Source organism: Triplophysa dalaica, chromosome 7, assembly GCF_015846415.1.
Source record: "Triplophysa dalaica isolate WHDGS20190420 chromosome 7, ASM1584641v1, whole genome shotgun sequence".
NCBI lineage: Eukaryota > Metazoa > Chordata > Actinopteri > Cypriniformes > Nemacheilidae > Triplophysa > Triplophysa dalaica.
Genome location: NC_079548.1, coordinates 4648761 through 4671512, shown reverse-complemented (window position 1 = coordinate 4671512; position 22752 = coordinate 4648761). Strand labels below are relative to the sequence as shown.

At 39.3% G+C, this 22752-nt stretch overlaps 1 protein-coding gene across 8 annotated transcripts in view; it reads left to right on the top strand.

The window, feature by feature from the left end:
- nfixb (nuclear factor I/Xb) overlaps nt 1-22752 on the top strand; it is a 133785-nt gene that overhangs the window by 35155 nt on the left and 75878 nt on the right. For 3 of the 8 annotated variants that reach the window (XM_056752186.1, XM_056752185.1, XM_056752187.1), the window contains exon 2: nt 2128-2211. In XM_056752186.1, the coding sequence (XP_056608164.1) occupies nt 2128-2211 (84 nt within the window). Of the gene's footprint in view, nt 1-2127; nt 2212-5932; nt 6132-14202; nt 14414-19467; nt 19495-22752 lie in introns of those variants that run through there. The other 5 variants (XM_056752181.1, XM_056752182.1, XM_056752189.1 and 2 more) reach the window with 4 other exon arrangements.

The window sequence follows — 22752 nt, the reverse complement described above, 5'->3', positions numbered from 1 at the left end:
TGTTACATTTCAGTCACACGCTTGCAGTATTCGACCAATCACTACGCACTGGTTAACTGGCCAATCATAGCACACCTCGCTTCTCAGAGCGATGGACTTTGTCAAAATTCTGCGCGTTTCAGAGAGGCGAGGCAAAGAGGAGATACAAACATGCACGGTATGTGGAAATACAGCGTTTTTTAACCTTAAATCATGTAAACACCATAATATTCGTGTTATATCACCCCTTTAAAAAAGTGCAGGTCATTACGTAAATAGAAAGGTATCTGAAAAAGGACATCAACATTATACAAATGGATAAAATTAAGGCCAAATAGTTTTTAGATGTTCCCGAATTGGTTTTTACCTTTTTAATTTTTCTGAATTCTGTATTTTCAATGCTTAACTATACAGTTGTAAATACATTTCTCTATAAATACACTGTAGTATACTTTAGTATTTACTACAGTAATCTGCAGTAAAATTATTTTCTACTTGTGTATTTGACCCTAAATACTAAACTATACTAGTGAGGCGTTGGTTGCAATTCACAACGTCACTGCTAGATGCCTCTAAAATTAACACAATGGTCCTTTAAGCCCTTTGACTTATGGACTTTGACATTTGTGTGTGTGTGTGTGTGTGTGTGTGTGTGAGAGAGAGAGAGAGAGAGGGTATGTAACTTTTCATTGCTGTGGATATGAATAGCTAGTGATGCAGCCACATTTTGGTTAGCCAGTGTCTGGGATCTATTATAGAGTGAGTGTGTGTGTGTGTGTGTGTGTGTCCGTGTGTGTGTACGCACGCACACACATCTATGCGTCTGTTATTTCAGTGCTTCATGTATTTTTACAAGAGTGCATTTTGGAGAGCTGTTTAATCTGTGGAATGTTCGCAGCACATTTGAACCACATCAACATAAAGTATGTATATCTAATTGCAAAGGACAACAGGAATTTTCTTCGCCTCATTTTTCCGGCCCATGTGTCTTCAGACGTCAAGGGAGGTATCGTATAGGGAAGAGCTGAAGTATCGCAAATGAGATCTCTTTAATGAAAAATAAGTCTTCTGCTTTTCAGATCTTTCTCTTGTGGAAAAGAGCGTTTTGAAGTGCGCTCACAATTAAATATTTCTCATGCAATTCCACAATTGACGCACCATATGCATTTATAAAAAAGGCATTCAAATAAATTAAACTCCATTAAGTCTCGTGAAAGATCAGAGCCCTAAAATGTCCCGGCCTTTGCAAACCCTTTAATCGCCGTTTACTCCAAAAAAGAACGCTTCACAATGCAGACCTCGCTTTTGCCCCCTCAGCTTTGCTGCAAGATTTAACATTATCCCACTAATGGATAAACTGGAATGGGGCTCATTCAGTTGTGCAGACCCAGTCAGGGCACCCCCCGGCATACAAATGAAGGGGGATGAATGGACACAACACTTGGAGAAAAAACAAACCACCCCGGCGTCCGTGTAGGGAGAAAGCGTCTCTGTGTGAGAGGTTTGTGCTGAATAAGTCACGGATATAACGGACGGTCAGCGAGTGTGAACGAGAACCGGTCAGGAGTCCTGGTCGTACTGTGCACGGCACGCCGAGCGGCATTGAGCCTAAAAAGAGACCTGCTGACTCTGATTAAAGGCCGCGGCGAGCACACGGGCACCACCGCGTTCGTCCGGGAGATGCGTTCAGAACGGTTATAGGAGATTTCTTTGAGTTGTGATTGTGCTCGTCTGTGCAAAACTCAGATGATGGGGTGCGGTGGGTGGTTGCTAAGGTGTGCTGGATGGTTGTTAGTGTGTTGCGGATGAAAAAGTTGTTTTAATAAAAGTGATGCTGGACTTATGACTTGAGGTCTGAGCTCGAGCACATGGGTAGAAAATTTTACTTGGTGATGGTTCATAATCCATAATTTTCTTGGAAATAAAACCTTTCACATATACGTTTTATGCATTTTGGCAGATCCAACGTGACACGCAGTCCATTTGATCATTATTATGTGTATTCCTCAGAAATAAACCCATGATTTTTTTAAACCGAAATAAAAACCCTTTAAACTTTGTTTAATACATCATGTCGTCTTATGACATCACGGTGTTCCAACTTTGTTGTGATAAGAATGTTCAAATGACGGTTTTGTTGTGTTTCAGGCTACCGAACCGTTCCTGGTGAATGAAGATCCGTCCAGAGGTCCTGGGATACCGGAGTGCTTCGTCGTATCCGACTCGTACAGGGTACGTCTCTCTTTGACACAGTATCCCAGATCTACGTTTTTGAGTCGCCAGTAATTATTCTCAACTGCCAAACGTAAACACGGTTATTATTTCCATATGCACGATAAAAGGGAATATTGTCCTCGGCGGAGCGCAGTTTTCTTGTGGGAAATGAAAATTATAATGTGCGTACTTCTATAAAATGAGAAGTATACTTGAGGGTAAGATAGAAGGGGAGGGAGGCTAAAGAAAAAACACAGCGCCGCTGAAAGAAGTGCAGCTTTAAACATTCCACCCGGCGAGCGCGCTGGATTTACAGCGATGGGAGTGAAATAAAATGGCAATAAAAACAGAAGGGTGGGTTAGAAATGGACATATAGGAAGGGGAGTTTGCTGATGGCTGGAAACGAGACCGTTAATGACCTGGGAGACGATTTTATTCTCCTGCTTTTCACTTTCGCCAATGTTTTGGAAAATGGAGGGAAAATGACAAAACGTGATTGGTGGAAAGTTTGGGAGGAGGGTGAGGCGTGAAATATTGCTAAGTTGGATATCAGGAATGTGTCATCCTGTAGCATCCTTCAGATTAATTTAGAGACCTTGCTGTATTTCGGCGCAGCCATAAATTCTCCTTTATATAATTTGTAGAGAGAATAATATTCATAATTCACCCTGATGAATGAGCTTAAGGCATTTTGTTAGGATGTCCAAGTAGTTGAGTTCTGAATTAGTATTTAGATTATTAATTTGAAACGGATCAGTGATTTCAAGTGGGAGAAATGCCAGACACATGCCAACATGGACCGGTTACAGAAACCACACGTGCTTGTAAAATGTATTCTGATAAATCTCTAAATGAATATCTTTGAAGATAAATATAGCTGTAATGCTCTGCATAAAGAATATTCAGCAACTTTTTATTTGGTCCTGGTCTGTGGTTCTATCATGTGTTAGTTTAGTAGACTTGTACCCACTCAAACCACTAAATGTGGGGCACATCTTGAGAGGTGCTACGCGAGCTATCGCGTTTTTGTATGAAGTTATTGGGGGTTTGGAGAAACCTCCTCTCCCCACTTCATGGCTTTGAACTGGTTTTGTGGCATTTCTGTGCAAAGGTCTGGATTTGAGTAGGAAAATCCCAAAACATAGCGAACACCTGCTTTCATGGACTTGTGGTAAATCAAGAATGGAATGCGCTGTAAATGCGTAGCTAAAATGGAACCAACAAATATATATATATAAAAAAGTATTTACTGATTGTTAAAGTGAAAGTTCATCCCAACATACGAATTCGGTTATCACTTACACCCCCTCGAACCGTTCCAAATCTGTATAGATTTCTTTGTTGTGTTGAACACAGAGATTGATATTTAAAAACGCTTGTAACTAGGGATGCACCGATATGTAAATTTCGGCCGATAACCGATAATTCTTGAACCTCGGAAGCCGATAACCGATATATTAGCCGCTATTTAGTATCTAAAGGATTATATGACATTTTCTGATACTGAAAATTATTCTTTCACTTCTAAACTTTTCTGGTACAATGTTTATTTAATATATGTTCTTCCAGAGCAACCCATACAGGTGTTCTCGATAGCCACAAGTCTCACAGGTCTCAAGACAGAAAGCATTCAGACAGCAGTCGGCTTCAAACAATATGCTTTTGTTTCTATAATTTACACATTTATAAATTTCGACATAATAAATCAACAATGTTTTGCTAATAGTAGTGAATGATCATGACTGAATGACAGTACTGTACTGGATTTTAACTGTGATAGGGCGAACCGCTCAAGTGGTTCAACCAGAGGAAGCGATTCGCAATGTATTGGCTATAATATATCGGCCTATTGTAATATATCGGCCTAAATTTTATTATCGTCCGATACCGATACCAATATGCCCCTAGAACTGTTTGCTTTCCTACATTCTTCAAAATATCTTCTTTTGTGTTCATCAGAACAAAGAAATGTTTAAAGCAATTTTTCATATTGTAGTCAATGGTGGGAAGAACTATTTGGTTACATGTATTCTTCCAAATACCTGTATTTTTCTCTGTGTTCATTTAAAACTATTATTCTAATTCTTGCGCAATTCTTATCTATGCATTTTACATGCATGAGTTTGTATGAGTTTATTATGAATGTAATATTGATGTTTTTTGTCACATCGCAGAACTGTAAAAATCTGCGGCAAAAAAGCTAGAATTCACTGCGCCTTAACATTAAACTTTTCCTTGTATACATTTCACCCTAAAGTCGAAGTGTCGACACATGTTAAAGATGCATTCAGTCATTTATTGTAATTGTAAAATGCGCAGTTTGAAATCAGACATAATTTATTTATTTCGTGAGAGAAAGTATCTTGACCCACAAAATACAAAATGTTAAATGCCTAATTCATTTGCATGTAATGCAAAGAAATGTCTGAGTGCACCTTTAATCTATCTTAAGATGAGAAGATATTTGTCAGCGGTCACATGCACACGAGTCACGACAGGTCAAGGGTCATATAAGGTAACTGAGGGTGACATGCGTTTCACTCTTCTGCTGTTCACTTTCCTTCCATCTCCTGCTCTGTCGCTCTCTGGATCTCTTGGCAAACGGATGTAATTGGCCACGGAGTGGAGGCTTCTCTCTTTGTTTCTCTGCAGTGGCTTGTGGTGAAGCTGCACAGACAGCGGGGCCTCATAAATCTCCCGGCCTCCAGCGGCACATCCAACCTTCAGCTCTAGTTTTGCTCAATGACTTCACCCCCAACCAGAAATCCCCACCCAGGGACCCGCTCCAAAACGTTTACCTCCACTCGCCGCACGTTCGTTTTCTTAATGTTTAGTCTTTTCACATTTGCGTGGTAGGTTTAAAAGTTTGGAGAAAGCAGGATGGCGTCCGTCGTCACTACTGTGCGTGTTTGTGTTGTAGTCCAGTTCTGTGTCTGTTTATTTTGCATACTCGTGTTTTAGATTAGTTGATCTTGGATGACCATAATTTTGTTATTTAAAAAAAAACATGTGTTTCGATATGTTTCGTGCCTCTGTGCCATTGCACATACCTGCAAAATACCATAGTACAAATACACATCCGAATAATCACGCACGACTTGTACGCTTACATATTGTATATAAATATTATTTAACGTAATGTGCATAAATAACCATCTTTTTCAACAAGAACAGAAATTTCATTACATTTCATTTAACTTTAATTTAATTGAAAATTTTCAAGACCATAGTCTCATTAAGGCCAGTTTAAATCTTTATTGTTTAAGACTTTGGTTTGGGTAACAAATCTTTTGTTTACTTTTGGTTACACACAGGTGCACACACACGCACATTTTCGAGGTCACCCAAAATGTGCGTGCATCTAAATTAGAAGTTATAAGAAAAAGTTCTTGTAAAAAAGGATTTTATGAAAAACCTGACACTGTCACTCCAACAAAATATATTCTGAAAAACTATAAATTGGTAAAAATACTTCATAAGAATATAACTGTATACAACATTACACTATATTGTATTATACTATTCTGTGCTGTATTGTGCTATAGGGGTATACTATACTACGCTAACTGTAAAAACCATACCTTGGTTCGAGTTCGTGTAGTAGCAGCCACACACGCATTTACACTCAAAATCTCAAGTCGTGTGACTCATGCTGGCGCATCTGACAGTCTGATAAGACGTTTGTTCAGTCAGAGAGGGAGAGAGAGACAGACAGCGGGCGAGAGAGAGAGAGAAAGAGAGAGAGAGGGAGACAGAGGGAGGGAAAGTTTTCTCTTCGTCAAACTTTGTGCAAGCTTTCACTTTCAGGCGCTTTAGGCGGAGTTACAACAGCATGGAGTGAGCGAGCGGGCACGGCGATGCCGCAGCGCAGAGAAACACTTCCATTCAATAACGCGCCTCCAAAATAAGCATGTACTCTCCATACTGCCTCACACAGGTAAAGCCTTACTTATCCTTCTGTCTTACCGCGCATTATGTGCTTTTCTCAACAGTCCACTGAACTTTGCGAGTGTTTCAGTCGTACTTGTCTTGTGCGCTTTTCCACGTTTGGTGGCACGACTCCAGCTGAATGTCTGTGCGCGTTTCATTGCGCATGGTTCGGGCAGAAAATGGCGCTTCGCTGGAAATCCATTTAATATAAAAGGAGGGCAGAAGAGGAGGAGTGCGCGGATAGATGAACTTTGGACTGCAAGTTTAGAGTTACATGTCGGTTTTATCCGCCACTCCTAGATCAAGACTTGGGGAGATTTTAAGGCGCGTATTGGAATGAAAAAATCCAGAGTTTAATGTGTAGCTTTGGTTTGTTCTGAACACCCCGCGATAACAAACGCTGAAATATTTTTGGAGACGTCTGGGGTCGTAAACGTTCTTCTGCAGAATGCCAATCTTTTCGTTTAAAAAAACAGTGCGTGTATATGTTGTGCTGTTTTAAATGCAGTTTTATGCATATGAAACGGAATATTTGTTTTTTTGATGTTACTAGACATTCTTGTGTTTGTAACTTTAAATGCACATGGACAAAATGTCTCAAATATTCAAACTTTACACGAGAACCATATAGTGGAGCATCTGTGTTTATATAGAAGTTGATTTGCAAAGTGACGTCAGTGCACAATGGCATTTCTTTAACAGGAAAGTCTTTGCAGTTCGGATTTTTGTGTGCTTGTACGGCCACAAAGAGTCTTGGCATTTATTGATATAAATGTAATGTTTAGATTGCATCACTGCAGCTGTTGAATGTGCATCTTGGCTGTTATTTTAAAAGCAATAATATAAAGAAAACTCATTCCCAGTTTTATTTTGTTTTTGCAGTGTCTTATGTGCAAGAATCTTGTGCCGCACTATGCGGTGATGTCCACTGATCCAGTTTGCCTTTTTCTTCCCTTTACTATATAATGGCTTTAAGCACACCAGACATTTATGGATTTATGTAAAAAGACAGTATTATTCAACTTATTTTTTTAACCTTTCTACATTTAAAAACAGCTTTTTTTGCATGGATGTGTGCTAGATCTAGGTTATTTATTCCTTCTTCTAAATTATATTTTAGAATGAAAAGAATGTAATGATTACATTACAAGCCGATTATGTTTACAATGCAGGATTGTGCCTGTATTCTGTATAAGACGAACATGAATTAACCGTGTTGTGTAACGCACACAAGCAGGTACTGAGAACCACAACAGCTATCCAAACAGGTGTTTAAAACTTAGTCTTTGTAATCCCGCTGTAAACAAAGTCCATGAACAAATTACGCCTGTTTAAACTCGTAGTTTACATTTGAAGAGAGCTGACGGCTTCTTTTTTCGTCTATTTCTTGGGATCCTTTGTCTTTAGAAATAGTAGCCATTATTCACCATTGTTCCTCAAAGTTTTTAGTCCAAGCGCTCTTTCATTCAGACGACGTGCTTGTTTATATTTCTGCTATAGTGGACACTTGGCTTGCACTGGATGTGTCATGTGTAATTCATTCCCGAGTTTTACAGCGCTTCTATTAAAACACTTTTACTTTCATGCCTTCAACGCATGCTTGCAGACACAGAGCGTGTGTGTTTTCCTCTGTGCATGCGAGTTGCGGCCTGTTTCCCATTTAAAATACAACAGTTGCTGCGTGAACGTGTGTTCTTTCATTGATTTGACGTGGTGCAATTTGAACATAAAAAAATATTCTGTTTCCTTATAGACACTTTGAGTCTAAAAACATGTTTCCTCACAACCTAGGGGCGTTTATTACATTAGCTTTTCTGTAATTATGTGTTGCATGTGATATGTGCACTTTACTCCAAGTTGCTTTCTTGGTGTAGCATAGATGTTTTTTTTAGTAGTTAGACTGAAACTGAGTTATCTCTTGGGTCTGAAATCTGCATATTTCTCTGTTTATGTAGCACTGAACCGTACCTGCGTCTGCTCCAGTGAAAACAACGCCGGCGGGTCAGTCGCAACTGGAAAAGCAAATATGCTATATTAACATATTACAGGATGACTTTAAGCTTTTTTTTCCCAGATTAAAGATTTGGAGTGGATGCAGAAATTTTCTTATCTGGAAAACAGCAGCTCACGATTCTTTGGTTTTTCTGTTCACGTACATTATAAATATATGAGCATCCATACGTCAGTTGTGGTCGGAAGTATATTTAAAAATTAGTTTTTTTAGTTGTGCGTATGGAAAGTTTTAGTGCCTGGAGAAGAGAGAGCGAGAGTGTTTGAGCGAGGCTCGTGGCTGATTCACATTTTGGCTTGTTTGATAACTGTTAATAAATAAAGCAGGCCTGGAAGACTAATATTGTCATATAATGTGAATCAAAAGGGTTAATAAGTCGCTTAACACATATATATAGAGTGCTTTATAAAGTAGACTTATCAGGTGCCTTTGCATTTTTCTTGTATAGAATTCAGTAAATACGTCAACTAGTTGCACGTATGAGTTGAATTTATTATTTGCTATAGCGAAAGGAAAAACATATTTAATTAGCTTTGGCTGTCTGACAGGTTAAAGTATGGTTTAGAGGCAGTTATTGTGGTGATAAAGTATTTTAGTTTAATTTTAATAACTATAACTCAGTCTTCTCAGTTTCTCTTATGTTGCAAAGAAATGTTACAGGCCTTTCAAGGTCGCTTTGAATTAAGTCAATTTGCTTCCTGTTGAAAATGAGGGTTAACATAAAAAATTATATCCAATTATGTACTTGTGTTTTGTATAATTAAAGTGTGTGTGTGTGTGTGTGTGAGTGAGTGCGTGTGTGCGGTGTGTGTGAGAGAGAGAGATGATCACGTACAGCTGCAGGGTCACACCTGCCTTTTTTAAGCCTGAACGAGCGTACGATTCACATTCGCTCAATACCATTTTAACTACACTGCATGCATACGGCATGTGTATGTTTGTTAAGGATTGTTCATTTTTTCCCATACTGAACCAATGATTTAATAGGACATATAACATATTTTGTGTATTTGTGGATAAGTGTGTAGATGTGCCTTCAGCTTAGACACAAATGTTAACAGACCACTTCAAAGTATGTGGTGTACATAACCGATAAAGCATGATCTAAGCTGTGCTTGTCTGGCCTACCGCACATTTCATCACATCACATCACTTGACTTTTCAGTAGATGATAGCATGGTGGTTGATGGCCAACAAAATGTTGCTTTAATATAAAATATTTTGGGCCATCAGTCAATGCTAAATGTCAATAAAAATGGACAAATGTTTAGCTATGTGCTGTCCTGAGCTATATACTAGGATGTAGTTTGTTATTTTACCAGTAATTACAGGCACAAAAATATTTTCAAAAACGTTTCTCAGAAGGCCTTTAAGGTAAAGCAATTTTTTTCCAAAATTGTATTTAATAGAGGAATTGACTACAGTCCCATTAAGCATTGCAAAAATGATCAAAGCTTCATTTATTTTTATTCATGCATCTATTTTCCGATAATGGATTTTTGCTTGTTTTTCTGATTTGATCAGATTATTTTTTGCAGGATTTTATATACAAGTTTATATATATATATATACTATATATATTATATACCACTTTTATATACAAGTTTTTATAACAAATGTCTGATGGCTTGACCAGACGATGAAATACCTCAGATCTCACGCTATCAGGATTTCAAGTTAGCTTTAATTGTCAAGTTTCGAATAATCGTACATGACACTGAACAAATATTTTCGGATAGTTACAGATAAATCACTGCAGGACCTTAAAGATACCCGTCTAAATATAATACGCGATTGTTCAGCGAGTCATTAATATAACCCCTGCCGGAGTTCAAAGGTTTATGTACGGACGGGACCTCTGAAGAGTTCATAGGGCCGTTACAGCGATGCACGCTCATGTGACAGGCGGTCTGCTGGTGAAACCAGAATCCCGTTTGCTCAAAGGGTGTCCAGTGGCACAGTGTCCAGCTGGTTTGGTGGCACACAGGGAGGAGAGGGATGGTTACAATGCCAGACGGGCACAGAGACACCGTGTTCCTTTTACTTATTCATTCTCACAGGCGACAGCCGTATCCCCTAGCTAACCGCCAAAGGGTCCGATTCACCCCCTGTAAGATCTGCGATGATTTGGATCCATAAACAGACTTTTTTAAAGGGATCAAATCATTTAGCATTTACATTTTTTCTCTCAGGTCCCTTCTGATTCTTTGATTTTTTTTTAAGACGGTTCTTAAACACGACATTAAATGTTCAATTTTGCCACTATTTACAGTAGGTTGTTTTAAACCTCTTTGAAGTTTTGACATTTTTTAATGGCGCTATGGAACATGTTGTCTCTTTTCCATACAGTGAAGGTGAACGGAGAGGTCGAACTCCAAAAACGCACCATAAACAGTGGTTTATAGGACTTGTGTGTTATAATTTCTTGACTCCTAAAGATGTACGATAATGTTTTTTTAAGGAATGGACTTGGGATATAGTGCACAAGTCATGTAGATAACTTTTACGGCGCTTCTATGTGATTGTTTTAGTCGCTTTTATTTAACAACGTAAACTATAAATTTGGGATCATTTTTGAATGTTTTCAGGGTTTTGACATCTGACATTTAGTTGTGTTGGACTGGCAATGATTTTTTTGAAAATGAATGTTTTTTTTTTCCATAGTACGTCATTTATAGCAGAGTCATATATACTGAACATTTGTACATTTTTATTACAAGATTTCTTGAAACATTGCTGTCACTTGGTTTTCTTCGTAGACGTGTGCTTTCAGAACTCATTTACTTGGGTTTCTTTGATACAACAAAACCTTTTACACGAACACGTCAACGTTTATAGAGAGACAGACACGGGAGCAAACTCGCAGTCCATAATGGACGTAATAAATGCCATGAAGGGCTGTTTTATTCTGCCGTCCAGTATATTAGGTGGTTGGAGAGCCAACGCCGCTGTGAATCAAAAGCGTGTTGGCACGGAGGAATACCGTCTCGAATAAACTACCTTGTAGTTTTTATCTTAAGCTTTATGCAGAACGGCCCTAACCAATCGGCTGTCGTCCACTATCTGCACAGCTGTCCCAGTATGCATGGAGAATGGATTCCTACTGCCATTGCCATGGGAGTCTCCAGCCAAAAGAATAGGAGGATATCCAGTGTGTGTGTGTGTGTGTGTGTACGTGTACGCCTGCCTCCACCTCCCTTTCCTCTCGTTCATGTCACTCTTGGCATGGATTAGGCCCTGGCAGCGTCCTGGCACTGCCCGTAGCTCCGCTGTGGCTCTGTGGTTGCTGATATGTTGTGCTGTTGCTATGGTAACGGAAGACACACTCGAACGCAAATTACATAATTTAGCTCACGTTCACGCGCGTTTAGCGGTCAGCTAACGTGTACGATTGGAGACGATCAGAACCATCTTTGTGAAAATACTGAAGCTTAAAAACCGCAAAACAGTTCCCATAGTAACGAATTGGCAGATGGACTAACAGGCTCACAAAATCGAACATTGCGCATCGCGGACGGACGAAATTACAACGGTCCTCACCGAACGCGCCCATAAAACGTCGGGTTTTCTCATTCTCTTTAGGACGATGGGGTTTTTTAGGAGTCCTCCGCGAGGAGTTCGTCAGATTTATGGGTGGGGACGGTTGTGGCGGATGGCTACGCCAGCGTTGGCATGGACTGGGCGCGCGGTGTTGCTAGGCAAATTTTCCCGCTCTGGCTTTGCGCTCCACTGGTTCCAGCTCTGTCTGTGGAGATCACTTTGTTTAAGTTTGTATTTGTCGAACCTCGAACGCCCGATACGTTTAAGGCCGATGTATTATGAGACTCACCCTGAGGTCAAACCGTATGACCCTGTTGAGCTGTAACTCAAGCATGATGCAAATCTCAAACACACTGATCCCAATTTAAAAGATCCGCTGCAGTTCTTTTATTAAGATTCTTAAAGGTGAATTGGTACTTTCCATGCAGCTTGTAATTAAACTGACCAAATAATATGTTGTTTTTAAACGGGTGTCCTGCCATTTCTTGGCCAAACAGATAGGCCTGCACCAAACTTTTACTCCTGTTATTAACTAAATTTATACATTTTTAAATTTATATTAATATAAGATAAACCATTTTTTATCTTATTTTGTTTAAATAATTTGTATAAATAAACTAATAACTAATAATATTTTTCTGAGTTTACTTTTTACAGGTATGTGTTTAAAAATATGATTCTTTTTGTTTCATTCTGTAAACTTATCACAATATTCCTCCCAAATTCCATATAAAAATTTTTTTTAACAAGACAAACTTATTTATCAGTCATGAGCTCTGTTTTTGTCGAAATTCAACAAACACTGGACTGGAATTGACACAATACATGCAGATTTAGGAAAAAACTAAGGTGATTTTCCCTGTAGCTGTATTATAATATATGGATAGTTCTTTGACTCCAAATTCTGATTGGTCGTTCAACGCCGAACGCCACTAAAAAATTTCAATCACGATTCCATGTTCTTTATCTCTCTCACATGTAATATAACACAATCTTGCCATGTTAATAGCTACCGCGGTTTAACAAAATCTTAACAACTGAGGCATTCTACGTCCCTCCTATTCTCTTTGTTTCCTGCTTTCCCTTACAATCCCTTTGTCAACTACAAACACTCATTTTAAAGTCTCTGCCCTCATGCATAATGCATTTAGACAGACACAAACACACGTGTACATGTCCTCGCACCTGCACACACTTAAACGCTTGAGACGCAGGTGTGCATTCTTTACTCATCCGTGTCAATCTGGTGGCGACCGCAGATATCACGGCCAGCACCGACGGGGCGCACGTGAGAATACGAACGCAGCACTCTGACGCCGCCACATGTGCCAGATCCTCGCCTGACTCGTCTTAGCACATATGGCCTCCACAGAGTTTGACTGTCAACATGCATCGCATTAGCACCTTTACTCTGGCCACGCCCACTGTCGCAGACGTGCAGCAGCCCCGGAGAAGATTGGCCGGAGCAAACTTTCATTTATCAGATTGTTCCAGTTACTTGTAAATGGAAAGGAGAGTTTCTCCGAGAGGGTGGTTTACATTGAGATTAAATGGAGATCAAACTGAGACTATCAATTTTTTAAATTTAGATTTTTACATCATCTGAAAGCTGATGAAATGAGCTTTCTATTAATATATGGTTTGTAAGAATATGATATTATCTGGCGGAACAAAAAATGGTTACAAAGCTGGAATCTGAGGGTGCAAAATAGCTACATATTGAGAATATCGCCTTTGAAGTTGTTTTTCTGAGGCACTGTAGTAGGCCATCCACTCACAAAAATACAGTTTTTATACATTTATGGTGAGAAATTTATAAAATATCTTCATGGAACATGATCTTTACTTAATATCCTCATGATTTTTGAAAAAATGAAAAATCTGTCATTTTTACCCCTACAATGTATTTTTGGCGATTATGTATCCCGTGCTACTTAAGACTGGTTTTGATGTCCACGGTCACGTATTGAAAATGATTATTAATGTTTTCTGTCTCATCAAGATTTTCAAAAGAGACCTCATCAATGTTTCAAACTGTGCGCAGATGTCTAGAGCTTGTCAGCTCATTCAATTCATTTCTCAAGAAATGTTTCCAGTCATTTTTGGGGGGCAACCATTCACATGTTCTTTAGCAAAGTCTCTTATTCATCTCTCGTTTGTGTCTGCTTTCATTGTCAGGTGAACACACGAGACAAAGCTGATACTAAATAAAGATTTCATCATGCCGGCAAAGTTATTGAAGAGCAACATTTGAGCAATAAAACTCAATGAAATGATCTCTTCTTCAAAATCATTAACTAATGCAAGACTGCGTTCACGGCAGGACACCCTGACGTTTCATGAGTTAACTGTGCAGTCGGAGGGAGTTTTCCTGGAGGTGCAGGAGGGAAAGCTGTGTTTTTTCTTTCCCCGAGTCTGTCAGAACCCACAGCGAAACGGACGATCTGCGCGCGCACTCTTTCAGAACGTCCCGAAAACACAAAGCAGCGTTGTTAACGGACAGCGAATCGTAAACAACCGCACTCTCGGCCGCATGCCGTGACGTTCTGTGCCGTTTAGCCAAGCGGTCCTGTAAGGAATCATTGCTGGCGGGAACAAAACGTCGACCGTCTCTGAGCGAGCAGGAAGTTGGCCAACTTCCAGCGGTGGAAAATCTATACACGGTTGCATAATATAGCATATCTTTACCTCGCATGAACCCCGAGGAGGCCCGGCAGCTGTGAGCAAACAGAGCTCTGGTGAGGGAGGGTGTGTGTGTGTGTGTGTGCGGACAGGATTCTTGCGAGCGTCTGCTTGCTGTGGTTGCAGGCCACAAGCTTTTTCTTACAGGCCCTGTGTGGTGTAGAATAACTACGGTGAAAGTTGCCGCCCTGTGCCACTGTGACATTGCGCGGCTTTACCAGACACTTAATCATCGGCCTGAAGCTTTACAGAAAGATGTGACCATGAAAAATCCATGTGCTTTCAAACCTAGATGGCAAGCTGTAGTTTGTTTTCCGAGTGCTTTGTTTTCGAAACCAGAATATTACACCAGAAAAGCATGATTGTTGTTTTGCATTAGGTGAAGCTCAAGACAGAGGCGTAAGAGAGCTCAAAAATGTTTCAATTCATGTTTCCCTGATGAATATCTGTAGAAAAAACAATCACACTGTGAACGTAACGGTCGCCAAGAGACAAAATGTTACTGCTCAGACGTTGCTCTTTCATAACTCAGGAGATTTGATGCAGTTCTCAGCTCTGTTCCAACTTTTTGTTTTAGTAAAGCATTTATGCTACCTTAAGTTTTTCAAGTACAATCAACTTTGTCATTTCAACGGTTTCACACTTTGACAAGTTGTTGACTTGATGTAACTTGTACAAGTAAGTTGAAAAAGCTGCACTTTATTTTGATGAGTTACTGTGAAAACAGTAAGTTGAAATGACTTGGAAACTCAAATTGATAGTACTTAAAAACTTTAGGCAGCAAAAAATATTTTACAGTATACATATGAGGCAATCTTGTTATAAGATTTAAGATTTTAGTGGTCACATACACATTATATACTAACTTGATTTTTTCCCAAATTTTTCTAGATTGTGGCTATTGCAGTCAAGTGTTTGTTGAATTTCAAAAGTCGTGAAAGACTGACAGCATGAGAGTTTTTTTTCATAAAAAAACAATTGATCACATTTTTTTTACTTTTCCTCAATACAAATATAACTGTTGTATTGCTTTAATTTGAATATTCACTTGTTTTTTTGAGGCGGAGCATCTTTTCGTTTATTTTCTCCAGTTTCATTTTCTGCAAATAGACACAATGTTTTTGTTTGAATTTTGGCAGAAAAGTCAGCAGTTCACTGCATAAAATAAAAAATGATCATTTTACCTAAACACATAAATTACGAATTCAGAAAACAAAAAATGGCCTTTAAAATGGTCTTTTTTCTGCTGCTGTATTCTTGACTATCTGCAGACTATCTTGCCGGATCCGAGCTCAAATTGTTACATTGTTGCGATCGCTTCAGAAGGTTTGAGATTTTGGTATTTTTTTCCAGAAGACGCAACTAAGACACGGGAGATGTTTTGCCCTCCGTCCTCTTGATATCTGTGAGATATAACTGAGATTTAAATGAGATCAAATTTTGTGATTTGTCTTATGGGTGGGTAGCTCAGCATTTTGGCATCCACGTTCTTGCCTGTGTTTCAAGCCTTCGCACAAAATGGTTTTATAGCCTTGTGCACATTTGTTTATGATCTGCTCGGGGACAGATTCACTTCTACATTTGATCTGGAATTGGATATGAAGCAAACTCAGGGTGAGCTCATGATGTCACATTTGTGGCTCCCTGTGGAGTGTGTGTTAGACTAATCACGGCCCTGCGCTTCAAACCGGTCAAGTAAAAACGCTTTGTTCCCCGTCCGACCGTTCTCCTCAAAGATAACCAGATGTCCAGCTGTTTCGATTTCTGCTTCGGTTCAAGCAATGTCTTTCTCATCCCATCTTGTCTAGTGTTTAATACCATTTCCCCACCAAATTTGATTGGAAACGTCTCTAGAGAAACAATAGTATCCTAACTAGGGTCTACCCGTGCTCTCTTCGTGCTTTGGGAAGTATTGAGACAAATGTAAGCAACCCGAAACACACATTTCAGGGCGGCCTAATGCAGGATGACATTTACCATGTGCCGTGACTTACACAAACAAAGAAAAGATGAGCGGTGCAAGAAAAGTTCCATATCGCCTTCCTTACGTTAACTCGTGTTTGCTTTCATATGTCATTTTTTTATTTCCATACTAAAGTAAGAACGACATTGGCCACGTCTCCGGGAGTCCGATTCGAGCCAGGAAGTCATTTGGAGCGTTTCGCTCGACTTCTGCGGCCAAGCGCGCGGTTGAATTAACCCCAAGATAACATATAAAATGAATCTGGAGCTGCAAAACAACAGGCATGTTGAGATTTCCAATGTTGGCGTATCCTTGTTTAACCCAGACTGAAAAGACTGTTATCTGAGCTGGGTGAATTTCTTTTGCCCCGAACCCTGAGCGTTTACGTTTGGCTAGTAACCCGTCCTGCGCCGTTTGTACCACGGACGTGAATTACACCTCGAATTGCGTTTTGGCAAGAGATTTCGTACAACCTTTTAATGGACCAAATAACCTTTTGACTGCAAAACATGTAGAGCTCCATAGCAACACCCTAGCGACTCTGTAAATATATGTACAAATGAACATCTTTAAAGTCCCCGAGAACCGGAAGTTGCGATCTTTTTTATTTACGTATTTTCACGCATTTCCGAGTGAAATGGAATTTCGACTGAGAAAAATAGTGTTTGCGTTTTTCTCTGCGATTTGATTGGATGTACAAAAACAGCCACTTTAAAATGGAATTGGAAGCACACTGACATTTTAATGGGAGGAGTTAACAGATGCTCCGCCCAGGCCGTTTAACATGCGTCATTTAAGATGGATAGCCACTACAGGCTGGAAGTGCATTTTCAGATATTTCCTGAAGATCATGAGGACACATGATTTTTATAAAGAGATTGAGACACATTGATATTCTTTTTACAATAAACTCTGCAATATTTCATGTAAAAATAAGTATTGTCATGTTTAATTTCACTGGGATTTTAACAACAGCAAAGCATTATGATGGTTGTTGCGATTTCTTCAGATTTGTATCACTTTAGCCCTTTCTCAAATTGTGTCTCTCTCCCTCGCTCTCTCTCTCCGTCTGCCGTGCTCTCCACCCTGCTGCAGAACGCCTGACGTAGCTCTGATAAATACATGTGGAATAGGAGCCATATGTGAAAGAAGAAAACGTAAACGGCACAGAAACGGGCCGCCTTTCACAGCGCCAGTTGAAAACCACAAGCGAGAGATCAAGTGCAGCTTCGGCCGCTTTTTAATCCAGAGTCACGTATAAAGAATGTCGTATCTACAGAAGCGTGTCGACATTTCGTATGTGCAACAGCAACCAGGAACGAAACCTAATCGGGTCAAACTTTTGGGGATGTTATAGTTTTACAGTTGAGATTTTTTTTAAGAAACACAGCCTGTAGTGTTTGCTGAAAAGCTACACGACTTGAAGCAGTGATCGTCAACTGGTTTTACTTTAAGACTTCAGATTAAGGTCCAGATGTTGAGTTTATCAACCGGGGCCTGAAATGTTGCAAGTTTTGTGTGTAGTTTTAATAATTCATGCAGATTCGTCTCTAATCTACATCTGTTCATGATATACAGACGCATTTTATACTAATTTAATGCGTATTAATATCTAGTTTTTAAGGGATCGTGCACCCGAAAACACACATTGTGTTTGGCACAAACTATGTTAATCGTTGCTGCAAGTCAAACCTTTTAAAATGTCGCCTGGGTTGCATTTCTTCTCTAGTGTACTTTCGTTCTAGGTTTTAAAGAATGAGGGCATGTCATTTTGGCATCTACCTAATTCGACACCCTTACCAACCAAGTGATGAACCTGTGCCAAAATACCAAAGAGTTTGTTGACATCTTTAAAAGATATGGCAGGCAGTTGCTCCTCCCTTTTAAAGATGCATATCCTTTCGTATTTTTCTCTTTAACTAGAAATGATTATATTGATAGTTGCATTTTATTATTTACGTTTAAACACTTTGTTTCACAGTGCTGTCTATGATCCTATCAAAACAGACTTGCAACTTATTTTCAGGTCTCAAACCATCAACCGATGCTCCTTTTGGTTTTGGTTGGGTCGTAACACGACTGGTTTACGCACATCGAGTGGAGCTTATGACATTTAGCATTGAAATAAATACATCACGTGAAAGTACTCAAGTTATGGAAAAGTTCCCAAACGTGGGCTGCAGGATCGCCCATTCTCAAAAAAGATCTTAGTTAAGAAGACATGACAAGAGTGAGTGAACAAAAGAGAAGTCTTCCCTCTTAAAATACATTTGTTGTGAGAAAGGCATGCCGCTGGTACAATCCATCCACTGGAAAAACAATGGTGCGGTTGTGTTCCCTAACCCAATTATGGCAGAGAGAGAGAAATCCCATAGTTAAGTCTTGATCCATGGCTTTATTTAATTTTGCTTTTTCGTTGTTGCCAGCTAACCTGCACTTTAAATGCAAAACTTGCAACAAATTTTAGACATAAAAAACAACTATGCAAAGATCTTTGAATCGATCTATTTGGGATTGAGGTTGTTGATTTAAATTCAGGCGGCATTAGCAAGGGCACTTGACGGTGTTAACCATTAGGACAAAATAAAACATTCGTCATTGTTTACTTTCTCTTATAATATTTACGCAGCTGTTTTTTATGTAATGATAGTATATGTTAAACACAACTTTTCAAAAGGACAGTCTAAAAAAGACAAGAAAAATTGATATAATTTGTTTATTTGTCAAAATCTCTTTCTTTATTCGGTTTGTTCACACTGTTTTTTTATCCAAATCGATCTGTCCATTACCGATGTCCATTACAGTATAATACACCTAAAAAATGTCTTTCAAAACCTGTCTGTTTCTCTTTCTTCTGTGGAACACAAAAGAAGATATTTTGAAAAAATGGTTACCGACATTCTTCAAAATATCTCCTTTTGTGTGCTTCAGAAAAAAGAAATGCACGCAGGTTTGGAATGAGTCGAGGGAGAATAAATGATGATTGAATTTTCATTTTTGAAAGAACTTACCTCTTTAAATCCTTTTTGTCATAAATCTGTCGTACACTGTTGAGTCCTTCCCTTGACAGAAGTGGCCATTGTGACTTGTTAATGTGTGGAAAAAGCATGAAAATTAAAAATATATATCTCGGTTTGTGTTTTCCAGAAAAATATCAGTGTTTGGGACACGGGGGTGAGTATAATCACATCAATCAATTCAACATTCAAAATGTGGTCGGATTGAAGCAAGGTTTGCTTATTTTAATTCGGCCAACTTTTCTGAGATTTAATTAGCATTGCAGGTTGTCACGTTTGGCTGTTTCTTTGTTTTGTTTGACCTCCCACTGCTGCCTGTCGTCAGCTCGCTGGTTTCCTGGAGAGGTGAACTAAACTTACTGGATCTTTATTCATTCAGCAGGAGGAAGTTTTTGCAGGAAATGGGGAAAGGGATGTGGGCAGTCATATTTACAGATAGGAAGAGGGTGTTTAACTTCTCACCGCGCTACGAGTTCAGCCATTCAGATAAGAAAGAGTTTTAGTGTCAGAGCGTGAATGCTATTCCTTACAATCTAGTTAGCAACTAGCAATTATATATACAGTATATCGTCTTCACATATCGCTGTCCTTCTAAAACCTCATGTCTTTCTCCATATTTTGTGATTTTTATTCATATGTTTTCCGATGCGCTTGGCAAGTATCTTACCAATAAAACATATTACAAACTGCTTGTTAACTTTGACAGCACAGTATCTAATCACTTAAAAAGTACAGCGTTTTTTTTAATTTCCTGAAAAACTGTGAATTTTGACATCCAAGGTTTCGGAAGGACGGCGACGATATATTCCCTTTATAGTGCACTACACTGCTTATTAAAAGTAAAGGTTCTTAAAAGGTTCTTCACAGCGATACCATATAAAAAACATTTTCACTTTCTCTTCACAATCTGAAGAACCTTTTTTCGCCACAAAGTTTTGTGAAAACAGAAAGGTACTTTATATGTTAAGGGTTCTTTACGGCATTGACGAACCTTTGGAACCACCTTTAGTTTTAAGGGTTTATGTATATTCAGTAAATTAGGAATAATAAACTACTGAAGCATTTCAGAGATCCGTTTTCTGTGATTATTTCCAGCTTCTCTTTCAATTAAACAAATCTTGATCATGAATGAGTCTGAGATTTAAAGAGACAGTACGAGCATCAGGGTCGGAGACGGCTGTGTGGCATCGAGGTGTGGATACAGAAGGTGTTAAACAGAGACAACATACGACTGCTTAAAAAGACGGCGAGAGAGAGAGCCACGGATATGGCAAAGAGCAGACAGTAGGGGTTGTGGTTTGGGGATGGCAGTGAAGCATTTGCATAAAGGGCAGGGCAGAGTGCCCGGCAGTGGAAAGGGTTGGCATCACGCCTCGCAGACTGGCAGAGGGGCGACTGAAGAGAGAAAAATAGTGGGGGGAGGTGAGGGAGGGGGGTTAGTCAATAGTGCATCCCTTGTTCTGTGAGAGGAGGGCCCGCTTTGTTGGCAGCGGCGATGGGGAATCTCTTGTTTGTGTGCTAGATTGCCCCTTTATTTCTTTGATTGCGAAGCGCTCAACACTCGGCAACTGTAGTGCCCGTGCGAGTCTGCGTTTACAGGCGTGCGTCCGCAGGGGCATCTGTTCCTCTTTTACTTTTCAAATGCTTCTTAACTGTGTCACACTATAAGTTATAAGTATAACTATGTGCTTTAAGTTTTTGCCCTGTAAGGATTTCAATCTCAGATGCATGAGCCCACGACACAAACACCATCAGTTTGTTAATGTATTCAAGCATATACGTGACTCTGGCCATCGTTCCTGAGAATTTTGGCACAGCCAATAATCTATTTGCATGCAGTAAATTCTGCCAACCAATCGGAGGATTTTAATCGAGGCAGCTTCGACCCGGTGCAGAGCAGGCGCAGTTGGATGATGTCATCAAAGCGGCGGTCAGCTCTGTAACGCTGCGGTCGCACGAAGTGCCTGGTGCTTGCGGATATTGTCTGTGATTTCCCGCTGTGCGTGTTGCTATTCTCAGAGTCTCAGACAAGCCTTGTTGGGAAAAATTGGTTTGGCTTTGGTGTATGAAAAATGTGCAAAAATGATGAATGGGATCGGCAGACATTCATTCTGCATTTATGTGAATGTAAAGCAATTATTAAGCAAGACATTCAAGTTTTGAAAGCATTTTTATGTTCCCACAGCCTCGCGCCGTAAAGATATCTCAGCTGTACTGTATATCGGACACAAGTTCAGTTGCCTCGATTTCTGATAATGCTTAGTAACAATGCAACTAAGAGACCGGAAGGACACAAAATAACATCCATTTTTTTTCTAATTATGTTTTGCTTTGTTAATAATAGAAAAAACAATGAAAATATTTTGAATCTGCAGGTCACTCCCTATTGTAGACTGAAAGAAATTGAGTTTTACCTTTCTAGCGTGTCCAGGTGTTCTCACAAAAATCTGGATTTAACAAAAATAAGAGGTTGAATTTAACGAAGACCCCCGCCAAGTGAATCCAAGTAAAATGACCAGTGGTGGACCAATATTGGTATTTTAATGGACAATACCGATATTAAGAAAGCACTGTGGCCGATAAGAGGCTGATATAACACAAATGCAATTAAATTAGTAACTGAGAGACATACAGAAAATCGGTGGAACTAAATGAACGATTATTGTGTGCCCAATTAGTAACACACTTGAACACATTATGAGGTCCACACATGACAATATATAAATTTTGGGCAGTTAAACATGGCGTGAAATTAATGAAATCTACCAATTTAAATATATTATTGATATTTACCATATATTTTTGCATCTCATCCACCTCACACAACCCATTTTTATGTAAAAGTGGCAAATGCCAGCTTTAAATCTTAGTGGCATTTTAACAAATAAAATGCTTCGGCGCTGTATGGTGGCCAAAAAAACCGCCCAATTGTAAAATACATGAGCATTTTATTAACTAAATCTTCCAAATATAGGCCGATATATCGGCAAAGGCAATATATCGGTACATCACTAAAAATGACTATATTAAATTCCTTGAGAATCGAACTCTGCGTTTTTTAAAAACAATAGTACAAAATCTCTAGCCGTCAGCTCACCCTGTTGCTTTTGTTTGTTTGTTTTTGCTAAACTACATCCTGCAACACCTACTCAGGAAATAATAATTACAATAATAATGATTTTTATCGGAGCCATCGCCATTTAAATTGCATTAAGTGCAATTCTGTTCCTCCTGTTAGCGAGGGAAACAAAAACGTGGGCATGTATGACATGACCGTTTATACTCAAGGCGTAAGAGATGTTATCACTGCTAAATTGCCAGAGGTTGAGTAGATCTGCTGGATAAAACAAAATGACGCTACAAGTTCAATGGAAAATTATGCAGATGTAATCTGTCCTGGAACTTCATTTTAGGA